The sequence below is a fragment of the Pinus tabuliformis genome, chromosome 5_2 (assembly GCF_031772625.1).
Source record: "Pinus tabuliformis cultivar Carrire ecotype Pingquan chromosome 5_2, CPIR1, whole genome shotgun sequence".
NCBI lineage: Eukaryota > Viridiplantae > Streptophyta > Pinopsida > Pinales > Pinaceae > Pinus > Pinus tabuliformis.
Window position 1 is genome coordinate 693248103 of NC_142306.1, and position 16974 is coordinate 693265076.

Below are 16974 nucleotides of genomic sequence, written 5' to 3' on the forward strand. Positions count from 1 at the left end.
ACTTGTGAAAAACCCTTAGCAACAAGACGAGCTTTATGTTTATCAACTTTTCCATCTGGTCCATACTTGGTTTTGTAAACCCATTTGCATCTAACAAGTTTTTGTCCCTTTAGAAGAGGAACAAGATCACATGTATCATTTGCCAATAATGAATGATATTCTTCATTCATAGCTGCGTCCCAATCTGGATGGCATGAAGCTTCTGCAAAGGTGTCAAAACCATAATTCACTGAAGCTTGAGCCAGTAAAGAAGAGGCTCTATCGAACTGAGAACGTGTACGTCGCTAATCTGTAGGATCACCGGCAAGAGCACCTGCTGCATCCTGAGTAGCACAGACCCATTTTGGAAGCTGAGGAGCTGAAGGAGGATCCTGAGAAGGTGGGGGAGGATTGTCATCCTCGCTGTCATCATCTGAAGAAGAAATATTTTTAGAAGTAGAAGGGATAGAGAGAGGTGGCACATCCGCCGAACTAGGCTCGTAGGCCGATATATTTTCAACAAACTTTACATCTCTTCTAATGATAACATTTTTGGACTTAAGTGGAATAAGTCTATATCCTTTGACATCTTCAGAATATTTTGTCTTTGAGGTTTCTGCGAGTTTCATGATTATGTAGATTATCTTTCGGATACATCGCATTAGCTTTCTTTCTGATCGACGTTTCGAACCAACAACGGTGGTTCATCTTCAGGATGTGAAATATTATTGAAAGATTGTTCTCATTTTTCCAAATATATAGAGATGAGATGCTTAGCCGACATATATTAGAATTTAAAATTTTTTAATTTATTTTAATTATAATTTAAATTGTTTTATTATATTTTGTTAATTTAAATATATTTAGGGATTTTAAATTAATTATCAAATTATTATTTTGATTAGGGTTATGCTTATATTAATTTCATTAGGGTTATATTAATTGTATCTGTATTAATTTATAATTGATTTTATAATTATTTTAATTATATTTATTTTAATTAATTATTAATTTTAATTGTTATTAATTTTAAATGTTATAATTGTTATATTTATTTTAATTATTTATTTAATCAATTATTAATTTAAATTGTTATAATTATAATTATTTCAATTTATTTAGTAATTTTATTAATTTTTAATTATTTATTATGGCTAATCCATTTTTCTTATTCTATTTGTTTTCATTAATTATTTGTTTTGTTTTGTTTTTTTTTAATGAATTATTGTTATTATTTTATTAGGGTTTTATGTTTTATTGTAATTGTTTTTATTTTGGATTTGTATTAATTTTAAGCATATTCATTTTAATTATATGTCGTGATTATTTGTTAAGGTTATTGTCTATTTTCCTATTCCTAGGTTGTGGAGTTATTATAGTTAAGATATTTTCAATTGATGTTTATTTTATTAAGGTAGTGTGTTATTTAATTATAATGGATTAGATTTTTTATGTATGTTCTAGGTTAATTGGAGGATTATAGTTAGGTAGGGGTCGATTTAGATGATAGGATTGGAATCCAGTTTTCGCTTATGGTCCATCCGTCGTCTCTATTGAGGTTATTAGGGTGTTTGCTAATTTCTATGGCTTCTCTGAATTTCCTTATGAAGTAGTGATCACTTCTAGCTAAGATACGGGTATCTTCTATACAGATTTGGTGCTTAGTTTTATCAGAATGTTCAGCTAGAGCTGAGGATTTGGATCGATTGTGTTTAATGTCAGCTGAGTGTTCCTGGATTCTTGTGTTAAAGGATCTCCCAGTCTCACCTACATAGGGTTTGCTGCATGAGCAGGGAATTAAGTAGACCCCTTTATGGCATTTTGGATCAATTTTGTCTTTGACTGGATTAAGGCAGTTACGGATAGTGTTTAAGGGTTTGAAAGTGGTTAGAATTCCATTATTTTTCAGGATGCGGGAGATTTTGTCTGTAGTTCCTAGTATGTAAGGGAGGTTGACTTTTCCTATTATATTATCAAAGTTTTTATTTTTGTTAGGTCGAGTGTTTGCCTTATTTATGGCTTTGATGGCTTGATGTTTGTTGTATCCGTTTTTTAGGAAAACTTTAATAAGGTGTTCTATTTCTTTTTCTAGGTGTTCCTTGTTAGAGATTCTAAGGGCTTTGGTTGCTAATGTGTTGAGGACTCCTAGTTTGTGGGTAGGGTGATGGTATGAGGAGGCATGTAAATATTGTTCGGTGTGAGTCTTTTTTCTATATACTTGGTAGGATATAGAGCCATCATCATTCCTAGTGATGAGGATATCAAGGAAGGGGAGGCTTACATGAAAGTGACTTACATTGGTTTAATTGAGCTCCATGCTTCTTCTGGAGTGATATTCTTTAAAACCTTAGTAGGAGTGCTATTTATTATGTAATTTGTACAGTTAATTGTTTCTGCCCAAAAATTAAGACTAAGTCCTTTAGATTGAAGCATACAATTAGCCATTTCTTTTAAGGTGCGGTTCTTCCTTTCAGCTACCCCATTTTGTTGTGGAGTATATGGAACATTGTGTTGCATTTGAATTCCATTCTTAGTGCAAAAGTTGATGAATTTTTTGTTAACATATTCTCCACCATTATCAGATCTTAGCTTAAGAATTTGATGTCCAGATTGTTTTTCAACAAAGGCCTTAAAGGCCAAGAACATGTTAAATACTTCACTCTTGAGTTTTAAGAAGTATACCCAAGTGCGTCTGGAGAAATCATCAATGAAAGTTAAGAAATACTTGTAGCCAGAGAATGAAACAACTGGAAGTGGACCACATAAATCATTATGCACAAGCTGTAACGGGGCTGAGGCGTGCCAAGAGGCACGTTTTTCAAAACTATCCCAATGATGTTTTTCGAGTACACATTCGAAACAAACACCATCTTTGCAAGACACCATTGGAAGACCTGTCACCATATTTTCTTTACATAGATTTTGAAGGGAGCGATAGTTTAAGTGACCAAATCGCTCATGCCAAAGTTTGCTCACTTCATCATTATGAGCAACAAATACTGAGGGAAGATTTGATGACCCAAAGTTGTTAAACTTATACAACCTTGTAGAAGCATCAACAATGCCAGCAGCTAAAATCTGTCTAGGATCTCTTAGGTCATTAATTACAACATCGTGAGGTGAAAATTCAACGATTTTACCTTCACCTGAATGAGTTATTTGATATATAGATAGAAGGTTGCAGGATAAGGTTGGAACACATAATACATCATTAAATTGACCACTGTCTAGATGAACAGTTCCAGTCCCTACAACACTAAGAGATCTATCATCACCAACATATATATTTTGGTGTTACAGTCATTTAAAGAAGAAAACATGGCTTTGTTTTTGGCCATGTGATAAGAAGCTCCAGAATCAATGAGCCACTCATGAGAATGAGAAGAAGAAGATACATTTAGTGCATAACCATACCGAGATGCTTGACAACCACATGCAGAAAGTGTTATTCCTGAAGATGAAGTTGAAGTTGAAGAGTGCTCCAAATGGATGTTATGCTTCTTCATTGCTGCTTCCAAGGCTTCCATCTTCTTAAAGAATTTGGATTCTAAGTGGCCATCTCGATTACAAAAGTGGCAATGTCTATCAGTCTTCTTCCCTTTGTTTTTATTTGCCTTATCATTTTGTTGAAATGATTTTTCATTTTGAGACGGAAATTGCTTAGGACCCTTGTTTGGTCAAGGACCATTCTTTTTAGGATACTGCTTCTTAGGATTCTTTGAATTTGGTTGCTGTTGGGTGGATAAGGCTTTCTTAGAAGAGTTTCCAAGATTAAAAAGACCAAGATATAAGAGCTTTTCTTGTTCTCTTATTAAAGAATCACAGAAGGCATCAAAAGAGGGGGACTTGTAGTTTTGTCCTTGAGAAATAAAGGTTTCTCTAGTAGAATGGAAAGTGGAAACAAACACAGAGTAGGCTGGTCCCAACTTAGTAAGAATGGAATAGATAAGGCTACTATCTTCTTTCTTAACCTTAACACTTTCCAAGAGAAGTCTAAGGGTCTTGAACTTAGACAAAAATTCTTCAATGGAAGAAAAATTATTGGGGTCCAATGTAAGCAACTCATTTTCGAGTAAATCCACAATGTAGGACCACCATTGGAAGTAGTTGGTGCTGTGAAGAATAACTTGGCATGGACTTTCTATTTTAACAGAAACTGAAGCTGTAGATGTTGAAACTAAGTGTTTTAATGCAAAGATCTCGAAAAATTAGGCCGATTAAAAAAAAACGGCTCTGAAAACTGCTTCTGGATGAAGAAGTTATGACTTTTTGAAAAAAAGTTGTTGAAGATGCCGACGAAGTGCGTGAATATGCGGAAATGAATGATAATTTTATATTTAAAAAAAATCACCCTCTTTCCAAACATAATCTAATTAGCTCACTTTAAAAAAGATTTTATGTGACTCACTTTTATAAATAAGTGAAAGTCACTTTTACAATGGTGCTTTATGAGCTCCCACTAAATTGTAACTTAAATAAAAGATAAAGAGACTTTAGAATTATAAGTGACTCACTTTTTATAATGGGTGAGAACACTTTTACATAAAGTAACTTTAAAACATAAGTTACATGTGCTTTTTGAAAAAGTAACTCAACAAAAAAAGACTTGAACTCAAGACCTCTATTCTCATAAAGTAACTTTGGACCAAGTGAGCTAGTTTAAAAGGTTAGTAATTTTTGGAAAAGAGGAAGGGTTTTTTTTTTGAGTCACTGAAGCTTTGGGGTGCGTGCTTACTTGAAAAAGCTCATTTTTGCGTACAAAACAAAAACCACAAAACCCAGCATGGACACACAAAAAAAACAAACCTTATGGCTTGAAGTTAGCTTCAGCCTGAAACTAAATATTTTCCTCAATGTTTTTGATTTTCCGAGATTACACTAAGGCGCGGCAAAAAAGAGCATACGCATGAGAAAATCCCTTCCTTTCTGTTTCTGATTTGCCTAGGTCGCACAGAGTCACGGGGCAAAGAGCATACGCAGAAATGAAAGGCATAGATCCGGTAATAAAAAACAGAGAGCTAAATAAACCAAAATAAATATAGAGATGAATAGCTAGAATTGCAAATAAAGACTGTATACCTCCAAATCTTAAAAATGTCGTAGCTAGGGCTACTGGAAACCTTTTCGCGTAAAACGAAAGGGGTTCCTTACTAGAACAAATGCTCCTAACACAATAGAGCAGTCCTCTCGGCCCGAAAGCAGTCAGAAACAGTAGATCTAGGATACGATAGTTGGATGCAGTTGTACCGGCTTCAGATTTGGATCACCAACGGATGCGGCCCTCAAATAGCTCTGATACCACGTAGGAATTTTACAGGGTAAGTTCCTCAGACAGAACACTAAAGGACACCGCTCACAAACAGATCACAGATCAATACACCAATATTCTGACGTGGTTAAAACCCTCAAAGAGGGAAATAGTCCACGGCCTGAGCCAACATGGCAACTTCAGGCAATTTATTAATGAAAGAATGAAAATTTACATAAGCTTCTCTCATGAACGGTTTTCCCTACAAATGACCCTCCATGCTCTTTAAATAGAGATCATGGACCATTCGGGTGTTAAGCCACGGATCAAGTGTCGGTAATACCGAAGAGAGAATGAACCGTCGGATCACTACATATCGTGATCATCGGATTGTAAGTTACAAAAGTACATAGTAAAGAAACACACTTTACCTAACTCTACATTAGACCAAGTTATACTTAACTATTCCCTATGTGTTGGAATATCCTAACATCTCGGTCAACCTTGGTTTAAAGAAATGGGTACGTTCATGGTAAAATAAGAGAATTTTTTTTTTGATGTTTCCTTATAAGAAGAAGATGATCACATTCCAAGACATGACAATGAAGTCAGAATCGATAATGCCTTCATTAAAAGACTTTAAGGATATCTCAAAACTGATGCTTAAAGAGAATAAAAAACAATATCAAAGAAGCAGAAAGAGTTTGAAGAAGTCATCTCCAATAAAAACAAAAAAATTTCTCGTTTAAAAGACCATAGTCAAAAATTACTTGTGAAGGTCAAGAAGTCCAAAGCTACAAAGAAAAAATTAGAAGAAGAAAAGTAATGTCTCGAGAAGAAATTCAACGAGAATCTATCAGAATAGGAGGAAGAAAATTTGCATTTGAAAAGCCTTAATCAAAAGTTATTAAAACAAAAAAGAGATTTAAAAGATGAAAAGCTTGAACATCAAGACATTGAAAATAAGGTTCATGAATCAGAAATTGAAGAACTCTTATGTCTCATAAATCATTATCAAAGTCTACTCACTCAAATTATGAAACTTAAAAATGATAAAAAATCACTGAAAAACGAATTAGAAGAGCTTATCATGAAAGAAACATCAAAGTTTTCAGATGTAACAATCCAAGATGCAGAAAAAGGAAAAAATGCCGATCCAGTCAATATTACGACTCAAGAATATGACAAACCAGGTGAAGTAAAAACGTATTCAGATCTTGTAGTTCAAACGATAAAAATTCCAAGTGAATACTTTGTAACCAACTCACCAACATCAGTATTGAAGTAAATCAGGAAATTGCCACACTCATGCTAAGGGAAAATAAAATCACAAGAACTCCCTATCGACATCAGAATCACAAGAAACAAACATCGCAATTAGTTTGTGTATTGTATCACTTAGAACATAAACAACAAACTTATGTTCTAAAGAACACTGATATCTGCAAAATCCAGTCTTACGAGAACAATTTATTCCAGCTATCAAATAATTGCAAAGTTCCATAAAAGATTGATTTAGGTTGGTTAGATCCCTTCTCAGTTCGACAATTTTGTTTATCACTTAGAGGATTTTATCATCTTGTATTATCAAAGATGACAACTCGAAGAACTCCGAAAGATACATATAGATTACAAGACAAAGAAACAGATGACACGCCTTGTTAGCAATAAGCTTTGAGAACAAAGCTTTTTTGAAGAGGAAGGCAATGTTATGAATATAATATATATAAATAATATAAACAATAATCATAATAATAATTAAGTAAATAATAAATAATTACTGAAGATAAAGGACATGACCATTCATAAGGGGCACCTGCTTAGCTATATAAGCGGGCCCTTATTTTTAACCAATATCTCATATCAAATATCTTTTTGTGTATTCAAACATTTCTATAAAAATATACTACTTGTCCTATAAAGATACTCTGAATATTCCGCTGCATATACGAATCCTGTTCGTTACAGGCTAGGAGATGAAAAATATTTGCAGACCTTGGGCATTTAAAGATTTTGCATACCTCTGAGAAATAAACAATGAGAGAAAGCAATAGTCATGAATATTGCAAGTCCTTGTGCAGAGAAAATGATTAAAACATCCAGCCTTTTCAGAGGTTTTGTTGTGAACTAACAGTTCCTATCTTTGGGACTGGTTTTTTCATCCCAAATTAAGTTATTTACACATATTTATACTCTAATGTGCAAAAAAGGGTTCTCTAGTGATTTTTTTTTGTTTTATTTGAAATAATCTTATAGCTGATCTGCTTCTTCTTGGTGTAATTTTATTTTTCAAAGTGCTAGTTCTTCATCCATGTTCTTAAAAGCAAAGTTTGTTCAATCAGTGTAGCACTATTTTGTTCTAATTTCCATAGCACAAAATAGTTATTACATTTTGGTTTTAGAATCAAGTCGTTGCCACAGATTAGGAGAATAGATGCTGTTATGGCATCTTACATACTGTTTCTGATTCTACTTATCATGAAATGATTTTGATGAATTTGCAGCCGCACATTTTTGTCCATCATCGGCGGCGTGGTTGCAGGAATCTTAGGACTCACTGGTTTGAAAGGTTTTATATTATATTTCATTATCATGGCTATTGGTTCTCTCGGCGTCATTATCAAAGCCAAATTTGATATTCATGAATATTTTGATTCATGGAATCGTGTTACATTGGATGGTATAACGGGTGGACTAATGGTATCTCCTTTTCCCTTTACAATTATTCTAAAAATCTAATTTTCTTTTTATTTGTTTAAATTGCTCTAGTTGAAAACATTTCATCATTATGATGTGTGATATAAATGGGAGCTTACCTCAAATTCCAGTTATATTTTAGCATATACATGTGTGACAAATACATTTCCTTTCCTACAAAGCATTCAACTTTATACTTCACTTATGTTTGTGCTATGCAAATATAAGCAATTTTAATGACTAATCTTGTTTGGTCTGTATACCTGGAGTTGTATTTTTACCGTTAGCTACTACTAGTTCACGTGGACTTTTACGATTAGCATTTCTCCAATTTTGGCACGTAATATGGACATTCAAGTTCACCCCTTTTTTTGTTGATAGCAGTGTGAATTTTCGATGATCACAAACAATGAAAGAGTGATGGAAATACAAAGGAGATTGCCACAACTGTATATATATATGTGGACATTCAAGTTCACCCCTGTTTTGATTTTGTATTTGAACCAGGGCTATGAAAAAATGATGAGCATTGTTTGGTATGTATACCTGGAGTTGTATTTTTAGCTACTACTAGTTCACGAGGACTTTTATGATTAGAATTTCTCTAATTTTGGCACATGTAAGATGGACATTCAAGTTCACCCCTTTTTTGATTTTGTATTTGAATTAGGGCTATGAAAAAATGATGAGCATTGTCAATAGCAATGTGAATTTTCAATGATCACAAACAATGAAAAGAGCGATGGAAATACAAAGGAGATTGCTGCAACTGTGCCTGCTATATATATATATATATGTGAGTACAAAATTGGTGGAAAGATTGCTGAAACTGTGCACGCTATATATATATATATGTGAGTAAAAAATTGGTGGAAAGTGATCATCATTGACCAAGTTTCCTAGATGCACAGATATATAATGACAAAATTAGATGAGTGATCATTTTTACCAAGTCAGCTATAAAAAACAAAGTACTAAAGATGAAGTACAAATAGGATACATATTTAGACAATGTCTACTAGACTAAGTCTCATAATTTCCTTACTGCTTAAAGGACACCGTCTTCAATTTCTGTTAGAGATCGAGAAATTGATATTCAAATGCTAATCAGGAAACCACTTGTTTTGTGGGCAAAGTTCCTTTGCATCCAACCAAATACGTAAGTTAATGTTTAGTAGATTTGCTGTGGACATCAGGTAGTGTATATTCAGGCAGAGTTTGAAAATCAGTGATGGCAGCTACTGAAGTCTGGATGTGTTACTAAAACTGCTACTTCCAGGGTCTACTAGTATCAGGGTTTAGCGCTGGCTGCTATGTGAAGTGCTATCTCAATATTGATAGCCCAATACCTTGATATTCGATACTCCAACATCCAATAGTCAAAGATTGATACATGTGGTTACATGTCGTCAAACTCTCCATTAGTTGATGGACATTGTCAAGATCTGTTAATATCGGGAGTTTGCATTGGTTGCTGTTTGAAGTATTCCCCGATACCCAGTGCCCAATACTGTGACAATCGATATTCCATCATTCAATAGGTCGAAGGATGATACGCCATAGTTACTTGACGAGAAATTCTTTGTTATACAACAAACACATTGGGGGCTGTTAATATCAGGAGATTGTGCTGGCTGTTGTTTGGAGTGTTCCTAATACCTATAGCCCAATACCCCGACAACCGATATCTCATTGTTCTAGCCTTAAGCCCCCTTCCAGTTAAGCTCTTGGTCATGGCTCCCCCACCTGACCATATGACCCTTCATTCCCAAAATTTCAAAACAACCCAGAACCAATATATCAATCCTCAAATTTCCAAATGGCCCGAAACCGAGAGATAAGTAGGGTTACAGACGGAGTTACTTAGCTTGGCCCCTGGACTGAAAGAGACTTTGACAGAACAATGGATTGCCCAAAAGACTTCAGAAGCTATAAAGGTCCTCATTGACCATGAAGGCATGCAAATACTTCATGTCACAACCATATAACAAGATTTTCTTCAAGGAGTCAAAAGAGGTCACTAATCACAGTTTTCTTCCATCTGAGGCCTTCATACTTTTCATTCCAACCATCTCAAAAGTTCTTCAATCAACTCTATAAACACTTTGCCTCAAATGTTCTGTGAAGACTCCCTCCTTTGAGTCTCTACTATGTAATCAAGGCTTTTACTCTTACATCTAAGTCCATATTGTCAAAAGACCTTTTGGTCACCACAAAAACCAAATTAAGACTCACTAAGAGTCTTTCACAACCAGCCAACCATCCTAGCTATCCATTAGTCCTATTCTCTTGAAAGCATGTCATAAGAGCACACTAAGATGAACAGGAAAATATGTGATCATTTTACAATGATCACAGTCAAATTTACCATTTCATATAGGCATCACATAGACCATAATGTCCATTTAGCAGATAAGCGCGTAAATATACACAACTTATCAACATTATTTCTAGTTCATTGAACATGATTTACATTACAGAGTTGAAGTCCACAAGGGGTACTTATTTGGTCAAGATCATTAGTTGCGTATAATTGATGAACGATGAGCCACGTTCCACCACACCATAGGCTCAACTACACTACAAGTTTTCTTGCAGCCGACCACCCTCGAGCCAGATCAAGAAGCCATGAGGGAAGTTCTCACTCCACATCAGAGGGTGGAGTCATGATGGCGATTCTCCCTCATCAAATAAAGTTCAGCAATTCCTCTTGAAATCACACTAACCCTAGAGTCTACCCAATTGCTGTGGGTGGCTTCTTACTTGCTTTGTATAGGAAGCACTGAAAGACAATTCTCTCTCAGGCTATTAGTGGCGTAAGGATGAAGGCAAGTGTAGGAGGAGATCTGCAAACGACAATGTGCGTTTTGGGAAGGACACCGGAGGCAAGTGCAGGAGTAGATCTGTGCATTTCCAATAGGGAGTGCGAGTGTAGGTGGAAAGCAGAGGTGGGCTGTTGGAAGGAGAAGGAAATTTCTAGCGTATAGTTCTCTAGTTTATTTGAGTTTTGCAGAGATGGCCACAACAGGACTCGAAGATCAGGATAGACTTGATGGAGCTTTAATTTTGGTGCCTGGAAGGCCAAAATGCAATTCCTATTGGATGAGAACAACTTGAAGGAATTTGTCACAAATGTAATGGCTGAACTGACAGATCCACAACAACTAGAAACTTTCAAGAAGGAGATGGCCAAGACGAAGAAGGTGGTCCTAGATGGAGTTCAGGATCATCTTGTCTCGCATATTGCAGACAAGAATACAACAAAGGACATGTGGGATACCATTGTGAAGTTGTATGAAGATCCATCTACGCATTTCCAATAGGGAGTGCGAGTGCAGGTGGAAGGCAGAGGTAGGTTGCCGAAGGAGAAGGAAATTTCCAGCATATAGTTCTCCAGTTTATTAGAGTTTTGCAGAGATGGCCACAATAGGACTTGGAGATCAGGATAGACTTGATGGAGCCTTTAATTTTGGCATCTGTAAGGCCATAATGCAATTCCTATTGGATGAGCATGACTTGAAGGAATTTGTCACAAATGTAATGGTTGAACCGATAGATCCACAACAACCGGAAACCTTTAAGAAGGAGATGGCCAAGACCAAGAAGATGGTCCACGACAGAGTTCGAGATCATCCTGTCTCGCATATTGCAGACAAGAATACAACAAAGGACATGTGGGATGCTATTGTGAAGCCGTACGAAGATCCATCTGCGCATTTCCAATAGGGAGTGCGAGTGCAGGTGGAAGACAGAGGTAGGCCGTCAGAAGGAGAAGGAAATTTCTAGCATATAGTTCTACAGTTTATTTGAGTTTTGCAGAGATGGCCACAACAGCACTCGGAGATCAGGATAGACTTGATGGAGCCTTAATTTTGGCGTCTGTAAGGCCAGAATGCAATTCCTATTGGATGAGCACGACTTGAGGAATTTGTCACAAATGTAATGGCTGAACTGACATATCCACAACAACTGGAAACCTTCAAGAAGGAGATGGCCAAGACCAAGAGGATGGTCCTAGACGGAGTTCGGGATCATATTGTCTCACATATTGCAGACAAGAATACAACAAAGGACATGTGGGATGCCTTTGTGAAGCTGTACGAAGATCCATCTGAGAATCATAAATTGATCTCAAGAAGAAGCCGAGGTTGCTCATAATGCAGAAGGGCAAGGATGTTACATCCTACCTCACCAGGATTCAAGGAATCATAGACGAACTTGCAGCCGTAAGAGAGAAACCATTAGATAGTGAGCGGGTGCGCGTGGCACTCAACAAGTTCTCAAAGGAGTGGCGTACATTTTTCAAAGTAATTTCTGGATGAGACACACTTCCAGGTTGGGATCGCCTATGGAGTGAATTCACTCAGAAGGAGCTAAGGCTCAACCTTGCAGAAGGTACTATATGCATTAGTAGCTAGGGACCAAAGCTGGAGAATGAAGAAGAGAAAGTAGCCCTTGTAGGTAAGGGAAAGGCGAAAAAGGGTCCCAATCAGGGACAAGACTTAAAGGGAGAAAAGAAGAAGGGCTTGTCGAAGCTCAAGGGCTTCGGATGTGGTGAGTTTGATCACTACGTCACCTAGTGGCGTAAGAGGAAGAAGGACCAATAGATAGCAACTTCGACAAAGATCGATGAGTTGACCTCAGATTGGAGGAATTCACGTTGATAACATCAATACCTCGAGACGGAGGAGCATGCTGCTTCAGATTGCCAATATTGGTAGGGTCCATGGGGGAGCAACATGAAGTCTAGATCAAATCCAGTTGTTGTTTACATGGATCGGGGGGCCCACAATAGTAATGTAGTAGGAGGATCGAGGTGTTAGCAAGGCACATTTAGATCTTGAGGGTCAATGTAGAGCTAGTTGTAGTTAGATACTTGAGAGGTAATTGTAGATCCATTTGGGTGCAGTCAGGTTACTCAGTAGATAGTGCAGAGCGAGTTGCATTCAGGGACTCAAGGGATAGTTGCAGGGACACAATAGATCAAAGAGAGTTTGAATCTAGCTTCAGAGGGAGCAAACCTATGGAAACTTGATCTTGAGTTTTGAGGTGGACAATACACAAAGTTGTAGTGGTAGTAGCAACACAGAGGCAACGCGAAAGCAACAATGCATGGTACTAGTAGTGTGAGATCCGAGATTGATTCAGCTACAGTTAGTAGCAGGTGAATCAGAGTATGCACAATAGCATGGTGGACAATGTTTGCCAGATTGACTCCTTCACAGTGATTTCCAGTGACAAGGAGTTAGATGAGTTTGAGATGTGAAGAAAGGAGGTATAATCAATGTCAAACATCAACAACGTGGAACAATCCAGCTACAGGTTGTTCATCAAGGAGAAGATAAGTAGAATGGAGAGTGGAGAACACCTTCCCCTCTAAGAGGGAGTGTTAGTTTTTGATGGATATGGTAGCATCAGACAAATGTTCTAGTCTATAAGGTGTCAGAGAGGCTAAGGAACACAAGATCTTCAAAACCCAGAAAATGTTTCGAGAGAAAACATTTAGAAGCCTCTCAATTAAATTAATTGATCAATGATTAAAAAGTTCCTAAGTCTAACTTAGGAAAATTGATTAATTAGTGGATATAAATTTAGGAAATCGATTTTTGCTCTAGAGACTTTGGAAAAGTGATCTGATGGAGTCTAAGCTGATTTGAGCCATCAATCATTATTAGATCTTGGCCATTGATGCTCCAAAGACAGATTATAAGAGCAGGTCGAAGGGATTGGAGAACACACATCAAGTGAGTAAGGAAGTTCGAATTACCCAGTTTGCAGTATTCAATAGGGTGTTGTTCAAGCCAAGGGAGAGATAGTAATAGGGGTTTGTAGTGGTGAGAATTTTCGGAAAATTCTCTGGAGGTTTTCCAGTGATCTAGAGTTAGGAAAGGAGGCCGTATTCTGTAGTGCGAGTTGCCGGAAGAAGGATTGATTCAATTGCTAGCCCTTGGATCTAGTCTCGGGAGGTAGAGCGAATTGTTTCCAGAGGTAGAGGAAATTAAGACGACTTGTTTGGAGGAGTTTACGGGGCAGAACTAAATTCCAGAGGTTGCAGTTCTCATTTCTGCCTAGTGGTGCAAGTGCCAGGGAGGAGTGCGAGTGGCTAGGGAGAGGTCAGATCGATTTGTTGTGAGGGCAAAAAATTTTTATAGTATTTTTCCAATTAAGGTAAATTGCTGGAGCTAAGCTAGGAAGTGTAGCAATTGTAATTCTCAATTTGTGTTGCATAATAATAAAACCTTCATCTGCTGCACTGGTTCTCCCTTCGAGGGTTTTCCGTGGACAATTATCTAAAAATAATGGTGTCATTTTTATTGTGTGTGCATTAATTTCTCAGTTTGAATTTTTATATTTCCACAGCGTAATTTTATTTTGAAGAATTGCAGTGTGAATCATTTGCTATTTACCGTAATAATAATTTAACAAAAGAAAAATAAACTGTTAAAGTTAGGAGAATAATTTCCAGTTTTTGCATCTCAAGGATTTTTTGCACAAGCTCCAACTTGCCTTGCCACCTTGAAGTGTTCTCGGGCTCCAACCTGAAGGAGATTTCACTCCCCTGGTTGCACCACCCTGCCACCCTTCTCAGCAAGCCACTACTTGCCTTGAAGGCTTCGACCTTCAATCCACCATAGTGGACCGCAATTTCATCTCATTTTCAAACTGGATCCACCTGTGCTCAATATGAACATAAAAAATATCAAAACAATTCGCTGACTTTGTCAATATGTAATATCTGATATCAAGGTCATCAGCAATATCTGCTCATCAAAAGACAAAACCCTAGCCGAATAATCTAGTAGTACTCAATACTCTATGCTCAATAGACATCCACTACTGCTCAACATGTATATGTCATGACAAACCGTAGCAACATATAAACAAGAGCTCACTGTATTCCACTGTCACTGAATTGCCTTTGTTTTTGTCTAATAGTTGATTCTTGCAATCACAACACTTGACATAATGATGTTGCCAATGCTAACGCTGTGACTGCTAACACTTGCCCACATGCACAATCCGATGTGCCACAAGTTTGCCCTGTGCCCAACCTTAAGCTGTCTAAACTTTTGGCTTAGAAACACAAGATCATAAGACACTAACCCAATTGCCTCTCTACAATGCAATTCCCAGCTCAACAATTCATGCTCAAGGAATCAAACCCTAGAGACACCATACACATGTATCTGCATTAGCAACCAAAGTCAACATCATTCAAAAGATCCTCTGTAATACAACCACTGGCACATCAACCGACTCTTCTCAGCAGTATATAACCAATGCTCACTCGATTGACAAAACGTTAGTTCTGCTGCATGCATCAATATTGTAATAGCAATAGCAATTTATGATCAAAATAATTTGATACAAGTCCTTTGCTTAGCAAACTTTTCAGATGCTTCAACCATGAATAAGACTGTGATCAGCAAACGGATTTGAACAATTGAGTGCTCAACTAAGTCACTTGACACAGGGATTTGGGATTCAACGGATACGGGGATTTGAGTGTCAGATACGGACACGTTGACCCCCCGGAACAGGATACATTATATATATATATCTATATATATATATATATATTAAAAATTAGATATTCCTTACACAATTTCTCATTCATGATACAAATTCATTGATTGAAACATAGATCTTCATCTAGATGTAAGTTTTACAAAGTAACATTATGCATACAAAATTACAAATACAATTGTGAAATAAATGATAAATGATAAATTATAAATTTATAATACATGGTCAATTCATCAATGATCTAATAGGAGAAAGGCAAGATAGTAAGATAAAGATATTGTAATTTTCTCATTAAGTCATCAAAATCAAAATGTGTTACTGTTTACATAGGTAGTGCAATGCCAATGGAAAATAGAAATAGCAAATACAAAATAACTACAAGTATACAAGCCTCAAGGCAGTAGGTAGCTCATGACTCATGAGTCATCAATCCTCATAGTCATGATCAAAATCAGCGTCACTGTCCTCATCGTCATGGTCATCGCTGCTCTCCTTTGCTGCATCCTCCTTTGTATCCAAAGTCATCTCTGCATCTGTTGGTGTGGAGGATGATCCCTCTATAGTATTACCATCATCAAATCTGATAGGCTCTAGCACTTACATGTTGCTTGAATCTCCTTGAAAATTCTCCCACACCCTTTGCTCTTTGCTCCCAAACACCCACAACAAACTAAACAACTGAATGTGCAAATAGAATGGGGAAATACACCTTTATAACGCCGCGCGGGGATTTTGATTAGCATCTCAATTTTGGGGTACTTTGACCACACAATAGGCCTCCAACATTGAAGAGACATATCTCCTCAACTGTGAGGAGTTATGTGACATGCCACCTACTGGTGGAATCAATATGACAAGCACAATCAAATGATGTTAGTCTTGCTTGCCAATGCACTAATTATCCCATTCAAAATCTTCATCAAAAGTGGGGTATCGTGATCAAACTGCAGGAGCTTCTCATCCTTCCTACCAAAAATACTGAGATGGGGGTGAATTAGTGTTTCTCTTCAATTATTAAATTTTAACTTCACAAAGCATTAAATTCACATTAACATTAAATTAACATCACTTCACATGAACAGTAAACAACACCATTCAACAATGCACAAACATCAAGACAACAGACAACAAATTTTTAGGTGTAAACCCTTTCGGGAGAAAAACCACCGAACACTTCTTAATATAGGTATTTTCAAGATTACATCAATGGGAAGCTCCAACTTCCAAATTTATCAGCTCCAACTGAAGGAGGTTCCAACCCCCTAGTTTATAGGCTCCAACCTGAGGGAGGCTCCAATGCCCTGGTTTACATGATCCAACCTGAAGGATGCTCCAACACCTTGTTTACTAGCACCAATTGGAAAGATGCTCCAATGGCCTAGATTTATCAACTCCCACTGAAGGGATGCTCCAATGCCTGCGCAGGCTCCAACCTACCCTAGCACTACCTTGTCGCCTTGAAGTGTTCTCGGGCTCTAACCCGAAGGAGACTCCACTCTCCTGCCTTGCACCACCTTGCCGCT

The 16974-nt window shown here is 37.0% G+C and overlaps 1 protein-coding gene across 3 annotated transcripts in view; it reads left to right on the forward strand.

Moving 5' to 3' along the window:
- LOC149161012 (Rab5-interacting family protein) overlaps positions 1–16974 on the forward strand; it is a 206807-nt gene that overhangs the window by 84959 nt on the left and 104874 nt on the right. Inside the window, exons 3-4 of one of the 3 annotated variants that reach the window (XM_089436867.1) lie at positions 7732–7927; positions 8309–8503. The exons of the other annotated variants lie outside the window; for them this stretch is intronic. Coding sequence (XP_089292993.1) covers positions 7732–7927; positions 8309–8488 — 376 coding nt within the window. The 3' untranslated portion in view covers positions 8489–8503. Of the gene's footprint in view, positions 1–7731; positions 7928–8308; positions 8504–16974 lie in introns of those variants that run through there. 3 annotated transcript variants of the gene reach the window in all.